This window comes from Polyodon spathula, chromosome 4, assembly GCF_017654505.1.
Source record: "Polyodon spathula isolate WHYD16114869_AA chromosome 4, ASM1765450v1, whole genome shotgun sequence".
NCBI classification, from domain to species: domain Eukaryota; kingdom Metazoa; phylum Chordata; class Actinopteri; order Acipenseriformes; family Polyodontidae; genus Polyodon; species Polyodon spathula.
In genome coordinates, this window is record NC_054537.1 from 44,397,309 (window position 1) to 44,414,480 (window position 17,172).

Below are 17,172 nucleotides of genomic sequence, written 5' to 3' on the forward strand. Positions count from 1 at the left end.
AGAAAAACCCAATGGCAGGTGAGCTGGAACTGACTTTCCCGAAGGCTCAGTGATAAGTTACAGGTCAGAAGAAAATGATCCTCTGCTTGCACAGAAACACACACACACACCGATGACAGAACATGATGAATGATCTTCATTTACAACACTGGAATTGGAAAGTCACTAGAAACAGAAGAATCGTGTTTCTAGTGCCTGCAGTCAGATTAGACCCCACTGTGGTGCAAATGATCCAGCAAACACAGTTGTTATCCACTTTCTGCACATTACTGTATTTTCACACATCACAGCCACCTAATCCATTTCCTTAAATTAGCCTTATTCATTATTGCACACAGTGTCTTTACACATGTACGGCTAGAAGGGTCAGGCGAATATTTCATTTTGGAAACAGTAATATAAAACAAACACACACACACACACACACACACAGCAGCTACCTCAAACAAATGTGATACCCAAATTTGTATAATGATTCATATCATCTTTTAACATCTATTTAATAACATTTAACTGATTAAAGCCACCAATTAAAAATGAAAGAATTTGAAAGCAACGCAGCAAGCTCTGGGCGACGTCAGTTTACTAGAAAAAGTGTAAGAAGAAACAAATAAAAAAGGCAATCACAATTAAAATTGTATTTTACCTGATCCAGAGCCTGAAGTTGTCAAGTCATAAATCAAATCTTTTAAGGTGGTGCCCTGTGTTATAAACGGTCGATCTAATGAAGGATCTTCTTCGTTTGGGACACGGTGATGAATGACAGAGCGACTGACACAAATATAAATAGTCAACATCAGAAGAATGCAAACAAGGCACACCGGCCCTGCTATTACTGCTGCTAAGGCCACAGGTCCCAGGCTTGGAGCACTGGACTTGTCTGGAATTTCTGGAAAAAATCAAAAACAAATAAAACAGAACATATACACACAAGAAGATGTTTAAATTTCCTGTGTAAAACGGGGTTATTATCACTTTGTATTAGATAAACCTTTAGTTTTTTGTTGTTGTTTTTTTAATTTCTATTATAATATGAAGTGTGCCTACAGCCAAGGTAGGATAAAAGTTTAAATGGATCCGAGTAAACAGTGAAAAATGACCAGACACATACTAGTAAACTGCAATGCCTTCAAGGAAAACTGGTTTTACACAATACAACCAGAGAGGTGTTCAGTAGCAATAGCAATATCAAAAGTCATGGTAAGATGTTAGCCCTTTACTGTTCATTCACTCCATATAACTCTGAAACAAATAATTACATCACACTAAAAATCTGCATCAATGGACGAGCCCTCTCAAGCAGCATTTACTGTAACAATTTACAAAACTATATAGAACAGCAAACTTTATTCTTTTAGACAGGTATTGTAAGTTTTCCTGCTTTCACCGTCAGCCTGAAAAACGAATGTAGACCAGTGCTGCAGCAGAAACTATGGCTAAGTGTTTGAACAATTACAGATTATCGCATCAATAATTTTATTGTGTTGAAAAATGATCGCTAATCATATTATCATTGGTTAACCAATGACTAAGCGGCACTGAAGTGTTGGCATAAGGAGTACGTCCTTTCACAGCAGGCGCCGCTTCATGTCAAAGCAAGCTTAACATGAATTGTTTTAGTAGAACTGTACATCTTGTGGAAGCTTTCACACCAGTAGTGTAGCATGCAAAGACTGCATCAAATATACCGTGTTAATATTTCTCTGCATCCGGTATAAAAATTGACTTATATTACCAATATATTTAGGAAAAATATACAGCAATATGGCAAATCACGCTTTTTATTACTGTGTTCAAAATGAAAATATACCACAGTAAATATTTTATATATTTACAAACCTGAAAGCTAAATTTAGCAAATGGCAGTTTATCTACATAAGCTGCAGTACATTATTTTTAATTTCCTAAATGCCCCCTCCCAGAGTACACTTCCTAATTGCAGTCCCAAACAGTTATATAGTTGTGCTGTCACCGTTCATAAAATGGTCAGTTTGAGAAATAAACTGGTTTTCCTCACAGCTGCTGACCCTACCTTAGTACAAAACCCACGCTATAATTACTGTGCATGCATCTTTGGCTGAAGAGATATTATCAGCTCGTCATGTAAATAGCAAGTTGCTGAGCAACTAAATCATCCTCAGACTCCTGAAGGTTAACAATGTAACCGAATATATCTTGTCTGGGCTAGATGTGGCTGCTAAAGAAGATGCAACAAACAATCTGTTCATGTTGACTCAAAACTTTATTTTGGCATCCTAAGATGTGAGTGGTGAAAAACAACATTGGTTTATTGGAGTTAAAAGAAACTTTTCCGCTTGTTACAGTAATATTTTCACTTGTTTTTTTGTTTCATTATTGAATTGTTAATTTGAAGAAGTACTCCCACAATTTACCATCACAATTGCTGCATAACACTGCTGTTCCTGTATTCTGCTGGTGTTAATTTAGCACCTCTGGTCTGCCAGACATTTGTGTTCGATCAGATTGTTATGGTCTCTCTCACACTTCAGTTTATGCTGGCTTTTTTTCCTTTTTTTTTTTTTTTACAGATTGACGTCATGGGGCATTCATAAATATTGACACATGTGTTTAAAAGGGAGAAGCGGTTGTGCAGTCTGGAGGCTTGGAGACCTGGCAGTAGCTGCCTATTAATTAAGGGCATCTTAGTGAGAAACATTGCGAAGAACGAGGCTTTACCTGGTGGTGGCGCAGGTGGGTCTTTATTGCAGAAGTCAGTATTACAGCAGTGTTGCCAGGTATTGGAAATACCATTCGAAGTGGGGATACAAATGAAAGGTCTATCCGGGGGAAAGAGTTCATTCCCTGCCATACACATGCTTCTCTGTGTAACCTTCGTGGGCGTCTGGGTGACGGATACAAAGCACAATCCATCTGTTTCACAGGTGAAGTTGTCTTTTGTACAATGATGACAAAAACAGAGCAAGGCTGCATGGAAAATAGAAAGAGGTTAGGACATATTACAAATAAAAGCTTTAAAACAAGACAGCACAATAGATCAGCAACTGAAACTATCCATTCACAGTAGCTATCTGACTTACATTAGCAGTATACAGCAACCATCAAAAACCTAAGAAAAAAGCAACAGTCAGTTTAACAAACATCTACTCTGTTTCTAGTTACATAAGTTACTCTACACTAACTACTGCTGATGCACTATCCAACCTAAGTTAGTACAGTGAAGTAATATATTTGACAATAAATAGGACAGAAACTGCTAAATGAACTGAACTACCAGACTTTATAAGTTCTAGGAATCTGGCCAATGATAATACCCATATCAATGTATGAAAATACACATGCTGTACCTACTGTAAATCAGTTGTTTTCTAAATCAAAACCAGAGGAAGGTGCAAAAAAAATAGATAGACGCCCAGCCTAAAATATAGACTGACTCACATGTGTTTATGAAATTAGTCAGCAGAACAAAGAGCTGTACTGCAGTAATAAAGTAAATCGCCAAACTACTTGGTCACAATAATGTTTGAAAAATGTCTAGACAAGGTTGAATCACTTTACAAAAATGTAATTTAAAAGCAGCAACTACAGTGTAATGACATTAACCACCCAGCTGCCTATTTATTTTCACAATTTTCATGTTAATGTTTTATAATTTTTTTGGTGCAGACTTCATTCTTAGCCCTCAAATAAGCAATTTGGCCATCTCAATGCGATCCAAGTCATCATTCTATTACTATAACATCTGAAAAAGCTCTGCAAATGTCTGTGATATTCTTTGAGTGCTGGATGCAGAAGCAGCTATCTCCTTTGTTATCTCTGTGTTATCTCTGCAATGCATTGGGCTATGATACACCTTTTTTTTTTTTTTTAATTTCATTGGAAAAATCATAACCATTGCATCCCTAACCAGATAGCATGAAAATACAAGTGTGCTAGAACAGAACTGCACACAAGACCTATGTAACGAATGGAAGTGAAAAATGGCTAAGATTTATAGAACTATTTTGTTAGTTACACAATTACTGTATATGGAGCAGCATACATAGATATGGTGCTCCTTTAACAGAGACACAGCTTCATGGCACGTCTGTATAGCAAGGGAATTGCAAGATTCAAAATGTCTCCCTTTAGGTTTAGTATTCTGCAGGTAACCCGCACACCAAATGCAAGTTTTTACACACATTTTAGTTGTTATATACTTTACACTGTAGTGTTTATTTTGTTAATGTATTTTAGTATATTAACAATTAAAATGAAAGTGTTTAAAATCAGTTTCATACAGTGTACCACTATGTCAATGCATGCTAACCTATATATTTAAACTCTAATACCAATGCAATTTATGAAGTTCAAAGCATGTTTAAAACAGCTATGTATGTTGTGCTTAGGTGCTGAAAAAATGGGCAGTTCTGGACATTCCTTATCAAAACGGCAAAAATACAAAAAACACACAAAGGAAGTGTCTGAATAATGCATGGTTTTAAGAATAAATCTTTAACTACAGCCTCTAGTTATAATCACAACTGGATAAGAGGGTCTCCAGATTCAACATTAAGCAGTAATTAAACATGTACTGTACACGTGGAACATACGGGTACCCCCTATGGAATGCTCCATTGCCAGGCATACATCTATGCTTCCCCTCAGGGAAAATGCTTTTCTGAAGTGTTTCAAGCTAAAAACACACACATACATACACACACACACACATACACACACACACACCAACTGCAGAAGAACCATTGTGGGTTCAAATTCAATTGCAGTAATGTGGGTGCATTAACTGATCATTTGGTATCATGAGAGATTGTAATGAAAAGATTTGAAGTTTAATTCAATCTAACCCTAGATCCCATGGAGATGCACAACGTTAAAGCTCTTGGTAAATCAATTTCAACTGCAACTGCATTTGAGATGCAATGATTTTATATAACTAATGAAATCTTCACCCAGATGGATCGCTTCAAAAAGGTTTTAAAGTGCTCTAACAGAAAAGTGCAGTTTATGATGTATCTTATCGCTACAAACACATGCGTTCCATTTTGACAGATTTACTCTGCATACATTTCCAAGCTAATAACTGCTATATGCTAAACAAGTAAAGCTTGAATATCAGTTCTTGCATGTTCTTCTGTCATACAAAATGCACTATCTAGCCCTATATTTTGTATGTAATTATACACCATCTTGCAAGTTCTCTATAGCATGGTGCATAATTATTCCTGGCTATTTTAGTTAATTAGTTTTCCAGTACTAAATAGATTACCCTAACAAATAAGTTTTCTAAAACACCCCCTCTACAGTCCATTCATAAACATATTTTACCTGAAGGCAGTCTAAAATTTAAAATCTACAACCAGAGAATTTCTAAAGGAGACAAGTCTTTTGTCTATTTCTTTTGTCATTACATACAGAACTGTCTGTTAATAAGGTTTTGAGTATGCAAGACCTAACAAAAAGAGTCAGTTTGTTGCTCTAGGGACGAGTTCATTTGGTGTTTTGGCTTGCCATGTATTCAAATACTGAAAAACTAGGTGTGATTGTATGACGAGTAATAAGATAAAATTATATTAATGATGGACTATTTGACTGAACTGATAGGTAGATATTAAAGTTTTACCACATACAGGGCCTTTAAATTACAAGAACCATTTGATTACAAGTGGCTATAAAATCGCACATTTATATTTCAGAGGTTTAAAAAATAATTCAATTTTTGTAGTCGGGCCATTTTATAAAAAAAAATGTATATTTGGTAAACTGACAAGTGAGAAATACTTATTTAATGTAAGCCAAGAACTGTATAAAAATGAATGTAGTGGACACTTTGACTGCCCTCCGATTCAAAGACATGTACCAAGATGTTAGGAATCCTACCTGGCCCAAGACAGAACTTAACTTGCCATAGATCACAATGTACTGCAAAACAATGGAAGTTAATAGATCTTTGACACATTAACAAGTTGACAGTGATCAGATTTAATTCGCATGACCAATAATCACTATTTGTTAGCAACATAAGGGACCATTATCATAAAACCAAAACCTAGTCTATACTTTAGAAGTGGGGTTGAACTTCTACTACTTAGCCACCTAAGTAGGACCACAGGTCAGTCTTTGGTAGGAGTGAACTCCATCCTTCTACAGAGTACAGTCAAGAAGCAGCAGCACAGCAAGGTCAGACATTTTCAATTGTAGTAGACTTTTCAGGGAAACACCTGGAATTTGTAAGTTGTGACAGGCGTTCAGAGGTTACATTACAAAGGGCACAAGATAGTGTCTTCCCGAGGTACTAGTCATGTGTATATGGTTTCCGCCAGACAAACCAAACCGTCTTTCCAACTAAAATCTCCTGCAGTCCCTGTTAATGACAAAACAAGAACTGATCATCAAATATGTAAGTTTCCTTCAATTGCCTCAGCAGTTAAGTTGACAAAGCAGCGAAATATGGAAAATTCAATGGGAGCGATGTGTTGTCCCATCCAACCACAGTTTCGAGGCATTTGCAAGACAGACCTACCGATTTGCTCAAAACCATGGTGAAGGAAGTGAAGCCAAATGGTTGCAAATTATGGACAGCGTTCACTTTAAACTTTTTAGATACTGAGAAACTTGCCGTTTTGACCGAGAAAGGGTAAATTATCAGTGAGAAACCTTCGGCCAAGCATTAACCCTTTCAATATATTTTTGTTGCATTATACAATTTTGAAACAATATTCACAAGAATCTCAACAATTTTTCAATTTACTTTAAATTTAAACAAGACTGAACCTATGCAGCCCTGATGATTGTTATCATAGGCATAGACTGCATGCTTAACTGGTGGCCTACATAAAATTGCTTTATGCTACTGCATAAAACACTGGCGTCTGCACTGCCTTCAATGCTAACCATCTTTAGGGCTACTGATTGTTCCATTCTGGGGAATACCAAATCCTGTTTTTCAAAAATGGTCAATTCCATCTGTTGCCACTTTTTATCAAATTAATAATTAAATATGGCATTTGAACATACATATAATGTTGGTAGTTAAAAAGTACATTTATTAAATATTACCACAATTTATTTATTTTTTTGTAAATTTAACAGGTTTTGAGAAGACAATATAAAAGAAAACAATGAGAAAAGCTGCACCCACACTGGACATGAGCGAATAATTTAAAAGTCACCGCAGTCAAATGGAAGTACCCACACTGGCAGAAATGTGACGTCGCTTTGAGAATTTCGCGTCAAACACACGCCTGAAAACAAGTTCATCATTTGTAGTACCAGTAGTCTTGCAGCTGGTGCATTTAGCAGCACCGAAACATTTTCGTTCTGATTACTCAAGTTGCATAGAAATAGGTTTATTAATAAAAGCAAAAATAAAGCTATGGCTTTTTTTTTGGTTTGTTTGCTTTTGTGATAAATAACGTGCTGTTCACTAAATTATTCTCAGGAACAAAACTGTGACAAGAAGAATGTCTTTACATACGCATAGAGTGAACATGTGCACAGAGATTCACCAAGCAAACACAAATATTAGAGGTCCTACTCTACATTGTAAAACAAAGCCAGCTACATGTTTGTATTCTATGTGACACATGCCAGCATTACCAAGCTCATAGTTTTGAAAACTATGAGCCATATCTGTTTACCGGACTGTTTTTAAAAGAAAAAATAAATAAGTCTTGCGTCTTGCTATGGCACATGACCTTGTTCTATGTATAACTATCCATAAGTAAATTAGGTCAGAGACGGCTCAAACACTCACCCATGATCTGAGGCATTACAGTCTTCAATAGCGTTTACGATAACGTAGAAAAATAGATCAGCAAAAGGTCATCGGTAGTAATACAAGGTAAGTGGTGACTTGCGCATTATAACACAGAAAATAATAAAGACAGTGATGAGGTATGCTTAACAATATAATAAGTTGCACTTCAAAATACTTGAAGTTAATTTGTAAAGAAACACAACTGAAATTGCAGTAAGTTGTTTGTGTGTGTGTGTGTGTGTGTGTGTGTGTGTGTGTGCACACCCACACAGCCTTGCAAAAGTATTCAGACCCCTGACCAATTCTCTGATATTACTGAATTACAAATGGAATTACAAATCTGTCCCTTGTTATCCAATCATGAGTGAGCAGAGGCATGACATACATTCTCCAGCTGTTCATTCATTAATGAGCAGAGGGCAAGCATGTAAGAATAGCTGAATTTCACGCAATATTGCTAATATTAGAGACCATTATTGAGAATTATATTAAACTTCAAAGTAACATTTAAAAATTAAATTTTTTTTAAAAAAAAAGTCAGACAGACATCGTAGTTGTTGGTTACAAATCAATTTAATACGAAAATTCTCAGATAAACTGGAGATACCTGAACTGACACAGGAAGGCATGGGATATACTCACTACTTCCAAAATTATTATTATGAAAAGGTATCAGTGGCCTACCCATAGCTGTCAATTTAAAAAAATTATACTGCTATAAACAGCCTTCAATACACAAAAAGGTGATATGGACAAGCACTGGCTAAAGCAATCTAGGATTTCTATCGAAGTCAGCACAAAAACACTTGCGAGGCACTAACTCGGAACATTTGGACAAACCTGGACTGATGTTCAATGGATGAGCAGAAGCATAGGGATATTGTTGGAAAACATGGATTGAGAATTGATTAGGGGTTTGCTACGCATGTGGACTAGCAGAGCTATACTGGTGTTCTTTTCTGAAAAGAGACTAATATTGCAGATAGCAGACTGTTTGGTTCAAATTGCATGTACTGCTAACCACTGATAGAGACGATGCGTCTACAAACTGCCCAACAATGACTGCAAGCTAACGAGATAACAATGCTGTGGACTAGAAGGGAACAGGCTCTAGACTTCAGAGAGATCAAAAGAGATAATCCCACTGGCATCAAAGGGGGTCGCAAGGAGATAACAAAAGGCAGATGTATGGACCTTTTGTCTCCAGGAGTGTGAAGAACTGAGTTCAGAGGTTGTCACACTAGACCACACACACAGACACACACACATTAACACTCACACAATAAATTAAATTACCTTGACCATTGGTTAATGTCAGAGAAAGGGGAGGTGGACCATCTATACAGAAGGGTATTTAATGTCACGCAAGCATTGTAATTTTGAGTTCTGTATGTCCTGTACCTGGGACCAGACTCCCTGCATATTTCAATAAACCTGGCAACTGATTGAAGAAAAGGACTCTGTGCATTTTCTTGAATCTACTTACTCACCATCTATTTTTTTTAAGTTACTTCATATAATACATCACTGCAAGTAAGAAAATCGTGAGGTTCTTAAACGCTTGACCGATTCTGTTGCTTACAACCAATTCCTCAAACAGAGGTAAGTATGTGGAATTACGTTCTCTGATTTCTGACTATGACAATGTATGTCGCTTGTCAATTGTCATGATTTCCATTACATGAGAGTAGATGTTGAACTTCATGCCGATTTGAACTCTGCTCTCGCCAAGTTAAGCACCAACTAACACGTAGCTTTGCGATAAACTAATATGATCCATCTGCATCTCCATCAATTTGCGTTGTTGATATCCTTCTGAATGGTGCTGATTGCTGAAGTGTACTGCTGGCTCCAGGGATCAGCTCATTTTGCCTCCCCAATGCATCAGCACACATAACGGCTGCGATGCTGGCTCTGGGGATCAACCCAGTGCGATCTCCCCAGCGCATCAGCATGACAACCATCTGGTTTGAGCTAAGTAGGGTACATCTCTGGGGTCTTCAAGTGGGCACCTTCCATCCTCGGTGTTTCGTTGGCTAGCCCACACCACCTCAAGAGGGCTCAACAGTGATTCTGGGGTCCCACCATCACCCCCCTCCATCCCCCACTCAGCTCAGCCCAGCTTACTTACCTGTACATGCTTTCTTTCTATTGTGCTCGAGATCCCCATCCAGAATCTTTCCATCTCAACCATAGCCAGTTGCTGCTCCTTTCTGCTGCTTCAGATAAATTCTTCATTGTGCGACGCAACTCTTGGCCACTGAACCCAACGTTTGAGAAACCGGGTTGTAGTGTGCCACAAATCCTCAACAACCCACCTCCACTAGGTAAATGGGCTCTCCATCCTCGCTGTTCCGCTTCAGCAGCTAGTTGAGCATACCAAAGTTTCTTCCTCTCATACGTCTCATCAGCAGCATCTTCCCATGACACTTAACTCTACCAGATGAACAACGCGTGCTGATCCAGACCACAAGACAATGTCTGGTCAAAGGTTAGTAGTGGCAATCTCGGGTGGAAAAGTAGGCTGTTGGCCAACATCTGCCAGCATCTTCCAGTCTCTAGCAGCTTCCAGTTGTCCTGGGCGAGGAGTGCTTTTAACACCTTTTCTTGGTGGTTGCTCTCCTGGACACAGGAATATTGTATTTTGTGTGCAATGCTTTGACGGAACTGGTGGCAACTTATTGGTCAGGTTACGCTTGTCTTCCAATGCCATAGCAAAACATCGCAGCACCTGGTCATGGCACCAAGTAAACCGTCTTTGGCTAAGACCCACCTTACATCCTGTCAAAATGTGCCTTAATGTTGCAGGTGATGAACACAAAGGACATGAGGTTTAGGTTCTGTGGTGATGGAAGAACATCATATGCTGATCTGATGAGGAAGCTGATCCTGCTCTGTTCCACTGTCCACAGGTCTTGCCAGCTAAACTTGCGTTGTTCCACACTCTCCCATCTCATCCATTCTCCCTGCTTGGCCTGGGAAATTACCTTTACACACCTGATCCTTTCCTCCTGCTTTTGCACCTCACTGAATACCAGCTTCCTCTGTTGAGCTGAGGTTGCCTTGTCCATGTAGGAGGAGCTGAACTGAGACCAAAACCTCTTTTTCCATGCTGAACTTGCCCCATAATATCTCCGATTCAAAGGGCAGCCTTAGCATCTTCCACCTCTTTCTTTGCCGTCCATTTTCTTCCTGTTATCAACACATGTTCTGCCTCCCTTACGCATTTGTCGCGTGAATCTATTAATGTCATTTCCAGGAGGACTTTGGCGCATTTAAACTCCTCGGTTAGAACAGAAATTGGTAGCTGCAGTATTCCTTTACCATAAAGTCCCACTCTGCTGAGGCAGTTTGGAACTCCCAACCATTTCCTGACATATGAACTGATTAAAGCTTCCAGCTTCTCAACTGTTGTCAAGGAAACCTCATAGACAGTCAGTGGCCACAGCAGTCTTGGTAGTAGACCAAACTGAAAGCACCAGAATTTCAGTTTGCCCGGTAAAGTGCTGCTGTCTATGCTCTTCAATCCTTCCACTGCTTGTTGTTTAACTTCTCCCACACGAACTGTGTCCTTTAGATCCCCGTCGTACCATCACCCTAGACTTTTCACTGGCTTCTCGGACACTGTTGGTATTGCTTCTGTATTTTCAGGTATCTCTAACAAGATTCAGAACGAGTAAAAGCAGAAGTACCATTTGTATGTAGCTGTAATAGTAGATTACACAACTAACGTTAGAAACGCAGCTCAGCTGTCTTGCGTTTTCAGGTATGTGACTCACCGTAGCCCGAAAAATTTACTAAAATAAAAAAATGTAATGCTTTTAAACAGGCCAAATTCCCATTGGGCTTATTTTTAATCGAGTGACAGCCCTAGTTATTATATACTGTTATTTTAATGAATTTTAGAAAATAAGACGCCCCAGTTTTTCATTCTGCAGATGTGGTAACCTTAATTACATGGACAGTGCGAGAAACTAAAGCTCCGATATACATTTGGTCAGACAGACAAAATCCAAACCGGACAAAACTCTCGGGAAATAGTAAATATATTTCAATGTTTTCTCAAATGAATTCCTACAGTAGAACAGTGCAGTGTAACTGAATACTGCACTATTCTCCTCTTGCTAGGCCTGGGATTTAATCACGGTGGTTGCAGGTGTCACGGATTCCGTGACTTTTGCTAACGATTTTTGCTGATGTGCATGAGTTGCGAGGATGTCAGTAAATTGTGTTCAATCCGTATGTGATTTTTTGGAAATCTTATTAACATTAAATTTTGCATTTTAAAAAAAGGCATTTATAATTCATTAATTCGAACAAATAATTACATATTTGCACTAGCTCCAACTTCGTACTTGATTGGCCTTTTTTTTTGAAGAAAAAAAAAAGTCAAACTAAGCTCTCCGATTAAATACTTCTTCAAAGTTATGTTAACAGTTCATAAATTCAGTGTGTGTGTGCTATACTAACTGCCAGCATTCGCTGCAGGACAAATTTTAGTTCTCTCTTTTTAATTGAATTGATTGTTCCACTTGTTAAATTGATGTATGGTTTCACTTAATTTAATGTACATGTCTCTTGTTTACCCCACACCCTCTTTGTGTTATCCTTGTGTCATGTATTTCTCACCTCCAAAATGTGTTGTGCTTCTCGTCTGCTTAACCTTATATTTATTCTCTGCTCAGTTTAGCGCTTATAAATGCTACTGTTAGATAGTCACTGTTACAGAGCAAATAAAAAAAAAAAAGTTTTAAATTTAATTTAATCTCGTCCTTCTTTGCTCAACCTGTGCACACCAGGCACCGCAATATTCTTTTATTAAAGACAGTTATTTTAGTTATTTTTTTATCCCTGTGACTTTATTCTCCCGCTGTCATTTTCACCGTGATTTTGAACGCACTGAACATGACTGCTCCGTGATTTATCTCCAAATTTTCCGCGACAAACTCCTAGCCCTACCTATTGCACATCATTCAACACATGTATTAAGTGCTCCCTCCGTTCACCTGCTTACTTCCACAGCAACATGTAAGAATCAAACATGCCATTACAAACTGGAGCAATACTTCAATAGCTGCCACCTTTCAAGATACACTGCAGGATATTGTGGAAAAGGATGAGTCTTTAGTTTCTTTGAATTAACGCGATATTGTACTTGAAATAAAGTCAACATGGTGTGAACAAAACTAGCTCTTGTCTCCTATATACAGTAAGTAGGGCAGATTAGCAATTTGGATATTAGCACTGTTTGAATAATTAGACTACATAACATTTCTGTAATACTGCAATTAATACTCACCCTCTAATCAAAACAGACCATTATCGTAGCGCCAGTATTACCGTTTCATATTGCTTCGCTGTTTTTATACATTTATATGGAGGACTTAATTTATTAACGTGTAAGATTTAATTTAGTTAGTTTTCTGTCAAACAACTTAATGGGCTTTTAAACAGGCCAAGCCTTAATTTTCCATGTACAAGCAGAACATACAAACAAGATCGCAACTTGATGGTAAGTGACTAATCTTTACTAAAGCTACAATGAAAAATAAAGCATTTTGCTGGACACACTAGTAATAGTTATGACGAGTAACTGTACTTACATTAATAAAGATGAGTCGCTTTGGCATTTAAATGAAAATGTAAGCGTGACAGGGTAGCGGTGAGACAGAGACTCAGAAGCCAGGAAACTGCAGTACAGCACACTTTAATAAACAAAAATAACACAAACAAAAAGGCACAAAGGCAAAAATAAAAGGTTTAAACAAAACACAGAACGTAGACTGGACATTCACCTTCACTACTTTATAAAAACAAAATGTGCAGTAACAAAAACAGTGTACATTCACCAAACTCCTCTTCCCCGGGGTCTTCCTTTTATACAAGGTGCTGGCTCCCAATTAGCACCAATCATTCTATCTAAGAGCAGCCACATTTTCATGTTTTTGGCAAGGACGAGGAATTAACCCCATCCTTGCCAACCACCACCAAAACAAACAAAAAAAAAAAACCATAATATTTCTAGGCAGAGCTGTTGCTCTGCCACAGTAACATTTCAGATTTAAAAGCACATTTAGTTGTTTCACAGAAATAAAATGTAAATTAAATCAATTTTACTATTAACATGTACCTCAGTTGTGATTGAGGTACACGAATGGCTTAACAGGTATCAATCGCATTTAAGGACAGTAGAAAAGCTGAGAAAACACTGACAATCATAAGACCTATTTATAGAAAGAGGTCTTCAATTTATCGAAAGCTACTTAAAATAAGTAATAGCACTCTCTCAATGTTTTTATTTTAATGTTTAAACTATACATTTTTAAGCATTTTAGAAAGATACACTAATAACAATTTCATTGAAAACAAATGCTTGCAAGCTGAAAAATAAACAGTAACATGTAATTATAAGATCTGTATGTGTTAGGCCTACACGCTGTCAGATCACGACTTCACTGACACCAAGCATTGGATGCTACTTCCACAATTAGAGGTGCCGTCACCAATTCCAGACACAACACTCTAACTATTTAAAATATAAACATACAGAGTTCATTGCAATCAGCTGCATAAATTAGCCACTCAGCAGAATGTGGCAACAAACAAGTGAGTACAGACATTAAGTTACAGCTTTAGTATCACTTTAATGCCTTAACAAGCTATTGTGTTTTAAGCAGTTGAATATGACAGCAACCAACTTGCTCCTGAAGTGGCACCTAGCAAATTAATTTGGCGACTATTTTTTTTCTGTCCTGAAGCCATTGTCTTCTAAAGACAAAAACATTATCTTGAGCAGATTTGTAATTTTTTAAGTAAATGCATTTTAAAGAAGAAACAAAAGCAAAACAGACCATGACGCTTATTTGACCAAAAGTGCTTTACGAGTGTTATTGTAAACACTTGCACAAGCAAATGGGACAACTGTGTGATTTTTATGTTTCATGCTTAATTTAGTATCATAAAGACACTGCAGATACCAGCCCTAGCATGCACTCAGGAACAGAGACAGAACTATACTGTCTAGCACCATTTTTTTGTACTGAAACAAAAAACATGGTTTTAAACGCATTGCTACATGAAGGCACATTCTGGGGGATTTGTGCATTGATTGCAACATGACCTATTTAAATGTGCTGAGGATGGACACTGACTGTACCAAGTTACAGATTGCAAAACAATTTAAAAGCAGAGTTAATACATATTCAAGGTTAGTTTAAACTTCAAATTCACTGAACTGTTTAAATACCGTAGCAAACATGCATTTACTGTGCCTATGTCAACAGAACACTCATAGGTGCTTCTGCTTGAATAACAACTGCAAACGTTGGTGAAACTAGCACACACATACAGGGATTCTTCAACATAAATGTGCAGGTAAAAAAATCCTGTCAAAACTAGCATTTTACAGGCTCTTGAAAAAAGTCAGTCATGAAAAGCTTGCCTATAAACAGTACCCTAACTGACTTTCTGTGCAACTACAGAACCTGAGCATCATTAACTGCACCTTGACAAACGACCAATTAATACAATTTAGTTAAAACAATTAACATTATTTAATAATAATGTAAATCCCAGTAGAAAGTCATATTTGTCCATCCACATTGCCTTAGAATAAACACCTTGGATAATGGAGGTGGGTGTGTGTGTCGACAGCTGTATCAAAATTACCTAGTTTATATAACATTAGCAATGTATTGCTGATAAGTAATCTAATACAGGCTACATCTGGCAATTATCACACGTTTAATCTTTTCAGGGTTAGGGTATTTTAGGGGTCAAAAACATGTTTTTGCGACTCATGAAACAAATATACAATTCCAGAATCAGATTTTAAAATCACCCACACAGTATAAGCTGCTGTGTTATATGTTGCTAGACAATGCTTTGTCAGCACACAATGGCCTCTGAATCTTGTGCATCAGTGGTATTGATTACCAGCACCTTTGTCATGTAAATCAGATCGCTTCATTACTCTGCAAGGAATTTATTTTTTCAGATTCAAATGCAGGTTCCATAGGAACATAAGGACTAATTATATGAGTGACAATTATTTTTATTTATTTATTTTAAAATAACAAATCCCAATGGAGTGGTTAATAAAAATAAACACATTCAAGAAAAATGACAAGTAAAAACATGTCAGAATAAAATTATGACCACCACCAAGAACATTACACTTAAAATTCAGTCTGTCACATGCTAACATGTGTGATGGTTGAATAAATAAAATACTGCAAATGTATATATATATATATATATATATATATATATATATTATATATATATATATATATATATTCTATATGTTCAAGTCACCAAAACCGTACTGCAGAATTTCTAAGAATTAAAAATCCTGCCACAATATTTTCAATTTTTGGACGTGCACCACACTGTGATAATCAGAACTTTGTTTTTGCTCTGAACCAGGATGATTTAGCGTCACATCAAAGTCGCACTGTTGCAGTGCTCCATATGGCACAAAATAGAAAGATCTTTGTACTGGTGGAGTACATTTTCACCTAAACCAGTTATTAAGATAAATCAATAATAATAATAATAATAATAATAATAATAATAATAATAAACAATAAATCAATATTAATTTTATAAGTATTATTGTTTGTATGTAGTGGATACATTATGATGCAGCTTACATGTCTGCATGGGTCATACAAGCTTTGCTACTTAAGACATTAATACAATTCCCAAATAAGTCGAGGTTCAACTAGATCTCTGCCAAATAATGGAAATCAAAAATACAACCTCAGATTCCTCACACTGCACACATCACCCCGTTCCCTATTTAAAATGTGTTAGCTGCTTTTGTTATGAATAGATGCACCTCATGCTGGAGAACGTGCAGGGCCGGGTTGCTTCACCTCGGTCAGTGTCCTGCATGTCTTAAGCCCCCTTATCACTGTGTGGTGTCCTCAGCGAACCACATAGGCCGACAACACAGAGCACCCCCAACAACAAATAGCACAGCGGCACTGCATGCCAGGTTATTATTTACACAACGGAAATTATTAAACTACAACTCAAACAAGGCGGCTGCTGACGAATCTACCGCCGTGAATCCTCGTATGATCACTGGCTTTACTGGGTCCTGTTAAGTATGCGTTTCTCTTATTCACGGGGACATTCCCCTAACAATAAACATTCCTGACAGCGCGACTCGCTCTGACCTGCGCCATCTTTGAAAAGAGTCTTTGGGCAAATGAAACGGTTCTTAACAAAGAGAAACAACAGTCTTAAAGCGACTGCTTTTAACACTTGTAAATACGAACCATGTTTGCACAGTGTCTCGGTTTTACGTACCTTCAGTTGCCGGTAACTCTGTCCCCAAAAGCAGGACGATTGCCGTTAAACAGCACCTAACTGGATCCATTGTGATTCAGACTTACTACAGACCATCTGAGTCACACACAACTTCTCGT

At 37.4% G+C, this 17,172-nt stretch overlaps 1 protein-coding gene across 1 annotated transcript in view; it reads right to left on the bottom strand.

Moving 5' to 3' along the window:
• LOC121314569 (TGF-beta receptor type-1-like) overlaps window positions 1-17,172 on the bottom strand; it is a 34,782-nt gene extending 17,610 nt beyond the window's left edge. Inside the window, exons 1-3 of the mRNA XM_041247983.1 lie at window positions 17,054-17,172; window positions 2,698-2,946; window positions 647-889 (exon numbers count right to left, since the gene is read on the bottom strand). Coding sequence (XP_041103917.1) covers window positions 647-889; window positions 2,698-2,946; window positions 17,054-17,123 — 562 coding nt within the window. The 5' untranslated portion in view covers window positions 17,124-17,172. The remainder of the gene's footprint in view (window positions 1-646; window positions 890-2,697; window positions 2,947-17,053) is intronic.